Source organism: Pantherophis guttatus, chromosome 3 (genome assembly GCF_059756535.1).
Source record: "Pantherophis guttatus breed Tessera chromosome 3, ASM5975653v1, whole genome shotgun sequence".
Classification (NCBI taxonomy): domain Eukaryota; kingdom Metazoa; phylum Chordata; class Lepidosauria; order Squamata; family Colubridae; genus Pantherophis; species Pantherophis guttatus.
Window position 1 is genome coordinate 1151318 of NC_142065.1, and position 6320 is coordinate 1157637.

Below are 6320 nucleotides of genomic sequence, written 5' to 3' on the forward strand. Positions count from 1 at the left end.
TCCATTCCATTCCATTCCATTCCATTCTATTCTATCCTATTCTGTTCTGTCCTGTCCTACATTCTATGCTATGCTATGCTATGCTATGCTATTCCATTCTATTCTACTCTACTCTACTCTACTCTACTCTACTCTACTCTACTCTACTCTACTCCTTATTCTATTCCATTCCATTCTATACAAACTATTGTAAGCCAAGGGCTACTTGTACACTCTTATTAATTTCCTAAGGAATCTACATTTTATTTCAGATATGCAGACCGTCTGTTAATATCTTTGTTCCCTGGGCTAACCGAGGGTCTTCCATGGGGGGTGGGGGGGGGGTTGTGCGTGGATGGACACATGATGATGGCCACAATGACTCATGCGCTGCAGCAGCTCTGCCCCCCCCCCACAGAAAAGAGGCCTCTGCACAAGGGATGGAAGCTTTCAACTCACAGACCAGCCTGTGGGGTGTAATGAGAAAATATTGCCTTTATTTTGGGGAGGGGGGCGATGCCAGCTGTTTCCCAAGGGGGCCCAGCACTGCTGGCTGTATGTCCATCCTCCTGGTCTGAAGAAGTCCCATCCTGCAGCCGAAGGGAGCAGCCGGTCCAGGGTCTCATTCTTAGATGGGGCCTGCGGAGGAAAGGCAAGAGAGGCACTGGGGGGAATGGGGAAGAAACTGAGGTTGGGCACCCCCCATTCATAGGAGGATACAGATACAGATTAGCAGAGTTGGAAGGGACCTTGTAGGTCATCTAGTCCAACCCCCCGCCCAAGCAGGAGACCCTACACCATTTCTGACAGATGGCAGTCCAGTCTCTTCTTGGAAGCCTCCAGGGATGAAGCCTCCACAACTTCCGAAGGCAACTTCTGTTCCATGGGTTGATGGTTCTCACTGTCAGAAAATTCCTCCTTATTTCTAGGTTGAATCTCTCCTTGATCAGTTTCCATCCATTATTCCTTGTCTGGCCTTCAGGAGCTTTGGAAAACAGCTTGATCCCCTTCCTCCTCTCTTTGGCATCCCCTCAAATATTGGAAGATGCTCTCCTGTCTCCCCTGGTCCTTCTCTTCCCTAGACCAGCCATGCCCAGTTCCTGCAACCATTCATCGTATGTTTTAGCCTCCAGTCCCCTCATCATCCTGGTTGCTCTTCTCTGCACTCTTTCCAGAGTCTCAGCATCTTTTTTTATGGTGTGGTGACCAAAACTGGATGCAGAATTCTAGGAGTGGCCTTACTAAAGGCTTTATAGAATGGTATTAGAACCTCCCTTGATCTTGATTGAATCCCTCTGTTCATGCAACTGAGGATTGCGTTGGCTTTTTTCGGCTGCTGCTGCAAACGGCTGGCTCCTATTTAGCTGGTTGTCCGCTAAGACTCCAGCCTCACCTGGCCTACCTGGCCGGCTCCTGCCGCAGGCTCTCTGGCACTCGCTCCTGCTCCTGAAGTTGTTGGCATTGCCCATGCAGCCGTACAAGAAGAACCGGCAGCGGCCATGGCTCCGGCTGTAGAAGTAGCGTCGGTGCACTGCCGGACAGGGTCCCGGCTTGGCAGGCAGATGGCATCGCGAACGGTGATCTGGACGGGGTGAGACAGAGGCGGTGTTGGGCAGGGGCTCCGGCTGGGCCCAATGGGGCAGAGCAAAGGGGCGAGGGGGCGAGGGGTGGGGATGGGGGGTACCTGGGTCCAGGCAGGAGAGGCGGCAGCCATCGAAACAGCATTTCTCCTCCAGTGGGCACTGCCGGTCATCGGTACAGGTGTCGTTGCAGGGTGCGAAGGTCTGCAGGACGGGCATCTTGGGGCAGACGCCTGGGTGCTCTGGCCGGGCAGGAGAGGTGGGTCGGTGGGGGCCCTCTGGGTGTGGGGTTGATGACCCCTGGGATTTCCCCACCCCCACTGCCCAAGCGGGCTTCCCCCTCCCACTTTCAATGGCCAGGTAGATGGAAGCCAGGCGGACGCCTTTGCCGCAGTGCCCCTGAGCATGAACAGAGTGCCCGCTCCCAACGGGACAAGCGGGCCCTCTCCTCCCCACCCACCGGGGGACCCAGTCGGAGTTGTACCTTCCACGGGCGGCACGCAAGACTCGCTGCAGCCGTACCGGCAGCACTTCCTCCCGGGGTAGGCGAGGGCGCAGTCCGCGTCCCGGTGGCAGCTGGAGCCGCAGAGGAGCGGGTGGCGGTCCAGGGGGCTCCGCCAGGGGCTCCGCCGGGGGCAGTAGCCGCGGATGGCTGCGGGGGGGGGAGAAAGTGAGGAGAAAGCCCGCAGCCCGAGCCTCGTTGGGACAAGTGGGGCCCCTCGCCGCCGTCGCTGCTTCTGCCTTTGGGTCTGCAGGGGCAGGCCGTCATTCGCCAGGTGAAGCCCACAGCGGGAGTGAGAGAGAGAGGCCCCTCCACCCCCTGCCCTCCAGGACCACCAGCTGGGCATTTGGGGGGGCGGCAGGGAAAGCGCCCGCAGGTGTGGACGTCCGGAGGGGGGCGAGGGCAGCACCCCCGCCTTGCGCACCCAGGAGCCGGGCCTGAGGAAGGGCGGAGGGGCAAAAGGAGGGGGGTCCGGTCCCCCCCCTTTCCCAGCCCTCCTCCTCCCGTGGGGCGGCTGGCAGAGAAGGGAGCGCTACCTCCTACAGCCAGGTGGCACTGGTGCCCGCAGCCAGTGTCGCAGCAGCGCTGGTCACCCGGGCAGCTGTCGTCCGAGAAGCAGAACTCGCCGCAACTCTTAACTGGGAAGGCCAAGGGGGGCGGGCAGGAGCCGGGCCTGATCGGGGCTGGAAGAGGAGGAGAAGGAGAAGGAGGAGAGCGAGGCTGGGCGGGTCTCCCCCCATTCAGCTTGAACCTTGGGGGGGGGGGATGGGGGTCGGCCCGAATCCTTTGGGGGCAGTCCTTGATAAGAGCCCCCCTTGGCACAAGTGACAATCTCTCCCGCCCCTCTCCATCCTCCTTTTCCTCCCCATCCTCCTCCCCATCCTCTTCCTTCTCCTGCGTCTTCCTCCCCTCCTCCTCTTCCTCCTCCATCTCTTCTTCCTCCGCCTGCCCTCCGCCCCCTTCCTTTCCTACCTCCTCCTCCTCCTCCTCTTCCATCCTCCCCCTCCTACTCTTTTTCTTCTCCCCTCCCTCTCTTTTTCCTCCCCGGACCCTCCCCAAAAGTCCTGAGGGGAGGGAGAAGCATTGCAGCCACAGAGGCAAACCAGTCCTTTGAGGAAGGGGGGATTTGGAAAGTTTGGGAAGGGGTGGGGTGAATGCTCCCAAATGTCTCCCTCCCTGGGATTAAGAAAGGAAATTGGGCAGAATGGCAGTGCAGGGACCCCCCCACCCCCGCCCAACATGAGTGCAAAATGTTCTCCCCAATTTTCACCCGCTGGCAAACTGGCACCTCAAACACAGATGGTGATGGAGAGGACCAAGGGGACACTGATACCCCTCAGTGGATCCCCCACCCCGTTGGAACCAACACAGGTCCTGATGTCATAGCTGCCCACCGAGCCTCTCTGAGAGGAGAAGGTGGCAGGATTGTCCACCCGGCTTCCAGGCATCCAAGGAGACCCAGGCAGGGCATAACCCCAAATCTTTGCCATTCTCTCTCTCTCTCCTTCTCCCTCCTCCTCTTTCTCTCTCCCTCTCTTTCTCTCCCTCTCCCTCCCCCATCTCTCCTCTGAAAGGAGGAGGGTCTTACCTGAGGGGGAACAGGCACGCTCGCAGTCCTCCAGTGTCATGAAGTTATTCGGATTCCCTCCACATCCTCCATAGGAGAAGGGCTGACACTGCCTCAGCTTCGGACTGTAATACCAACGCTCAATTAGGGCAAGACAAGGTCCGGAGACGGGAGGAAGGCTGCAAATATTTGGGATCAAAGAAGGGAGAGGATCCAGGCCTGCAAAAGCCAAGTGACAGAAGGACAGAGTTGGAAGGGACCTCAGAGGTCCTGTAGTCCAACCCCCTGCTCAAGCAGGAGACGCTACACCATTTCAGGCCCGTCCTTTCCCCAAAGGCAACCGGCATCTGCCTCCGGCCACCACTCTCGTGTCACACACTCTCGGTCCTGGTGGGGTGGCTGCCTGTGTCCAACTTTGGTAGAAGATAGAATAGTAGAGTTGGAAAAGACCTTTGAGTTCACGCAGGGGACGCTCTACCCTTTCAGTGGCCCTGCCTCTTGGAGAAGAGAAGAGAATGAGCTGGAGGGGACCTTGGAGGTCTTCTAGTCCAGCCCTTTTTGAAAGTCTTCCGTGATGGAGCCCTGAAGGTCAGAAGGTCGCAAAAGGGGAAATCACGTGACCCCGGGACACTGCAACCGTCATAAATCTGAACCGGTTGCCAAGCGTCTGAATTTTGATCACGTGACGTGATGACTGCAACGGTCATAAGTGTGAAAAATGATCGTCAGTCCCTTTTTTGTAACTTGGAACGATCACTAAACGAAGTGTTGTAAGTCGAGGACTAGCTGTGTCAGCAGCCCAGAAAGGGGTGAAGAACCACGAAGCCTAAAAGAAAATTGAAATGTGGCCCACAACGAATGCTCAGATGGAACGAATGAGTGGGAACGACGGACGAAGCAGAAACACACAAGTCACACCGATTGGGGAGCCAAACTGCTGCCAACACCATTTGCAAAATGAGTTCCATTAATCTTTTATTAAAGTTTCTGACTTTAAATGAGTCAGAAGCAGGAACGGGGCGAGGGAGGGAGTAGCTGGACCATCACTCCTCCACAATCGGAGTCATGTGCCCAAGGAAGCAGAGGCGAGGAAGCTGCTGATGTGTGATTTTGTGCCTTCCTTTGGCTGCTTTTGGAGAAGGAGATTGGGGAGCAGAAGGGAGCTTGTAGGAAGTCTGTTGGGGAATGCTCGATTCTGAGAATCCAAGGCCTGGAAGGGACCTGGGAGGTCTTCTAGTCCAACCCCCTGCTCAGGCAAGAAACCCTACCATTCTGGACAAAGGGTTGTCCAGTCTCTTCTGGAAAAACCTCCAGAGTTGGAGCAGCCACAAGCCGTTCAACTGATTAATTGTTTTCACTGTCCGGAAATTCCTCCTTCATTCCGGAGATTGTCTTCCTGCCACTTGAGTACTTCAGGAAGGGACTCCATTTGTATGATTTATTGGGGTTTATTTGTTGCTTTGATCAGAAGAGGTTTGGAGTGGCTTGCAAAAGTCACCCCCCTTCACCAAAAGGATTAAAAACAGTGCAAATAATAATAATAATGAAATTGCAAGATTAAATAGCCAATTTGCATTCCACCAACTTTGAGCAGTAGAGTCTCGGGGGAGGGGGTGCCTCTTCCTGCTATTCCCCATCGCAGTGGTCAGGGTAAGGACAGGAGGGTTCCTGCAAACACAGGAAGCTCAGGGCTGAAGGTGACACCCTCAAAACCTGGATCCAAGTTGCAGAAGAGGGAAGGAGGACCATCCTTACCCCCTGATGCTCTCTCCTGATTTGGTAAGGAAACATCTGCAAGAAAATGTCTATGGAGATTCTCCGTCATCCAGGTCACGGTTGTCCCAAAGGTGTTTTTTTTCCCCAAAAGGTAACTGGACTTTTTCCCTTGAAGACGTTTTGCTTCTCATCCAAGAAGCTTCTTCAGCTCTTCAGAAGTGAAGAAGCTTCTTGGATGAGAAGCGAAAGGTCTTCAAGGAAAAATTACAAAGTCCAGTCCAGCTTTGAAAAAGCACCTTTGGGTCTGCAAGGACCCCCTCATCCTGACTCACCTATAGGAAGCTTGATAGTTTTCACTGGCAGGGAGATGGGGAACAGAGCAGAGCCCATGGAGAGGAAGAGGAAGAAGAGGAAGAGCAGGAGGCCGGAAGGTCCCATGGTGTCCCCAATTCTCTCTGTCCCTCAATCACAGCTGGCTTCTTATATCCCAGACCTCATCAGCTTAGAAGGTGGCTTTTCCACGCTCAAGCCCAGCCCAGCCCAGCCCAGCCCAGCCGAAACAATAATGCTGCAGGGGGGGGGAGGGAGGGAGGGAGGGAGGGAGGGAGGGAGGAGAAGAGGGAGAAGAAAGAGGAGAATCCTTTGGAGAAGAACCAGGATGTGGCTTTGGTGAAAAGGAGAGGTTGACGTTTCCACTCATGGCGGCTTCCGATTTTGCTTCCAGTCCCTGGCAGATGCACCGGTCAGGAACTGACTGACAAAGCCTCTAGTGGGGTCACAGAGCTTCTGACCCGATTGTGGAGGGCAGAGGCTTCTGTGGGTCGAGTTGGACACTTGAGAGTGGTTGCTGGACTCTATGATGGATCTATAGAATAGAAATAACAGCAATAGTATAGAAGCTGGAAGGGCCCTTGGAGTTCTTCTAGTCCTGCTCAGGCAGGAGACCCTAGACCGTTTCAGACAAATGCTGTTCCGG

General features: G+C 55.4%; 1 protein-coding gene across 1 annotated transcript; it reads right to left on the reverse strand.

Annotated features, from left to right (window-relative positions):
• Window positions 1-454: 454 nt before the first annotated feature.
• Window positions 455-5782, reverse strand: LOC132712167 (carboxypeptidase inhibitor SmCI-like). Its single transcript, XM_087888861.1, has 7 exons — window positions 5677-5782; window positions 3650-3847; window positions 2598-2744; window positions 2044-2211; window positions 1664-1801; window positions 1373-1561; window positions 455-618 (listed from the first exon to the last, which is right to left on the reverse strand). Exons 1-7 carry the CDS (start codon window positions 5780-5782, stop codon window positions 608-610), a joined length of 957 nt encoding a protein of 318 aa, XP_087744987.1. The 3' UTR covers window positions 455-607.
• Between the last annotated feature and the right edge of the window lie 538 nt (window positions 5783-6320).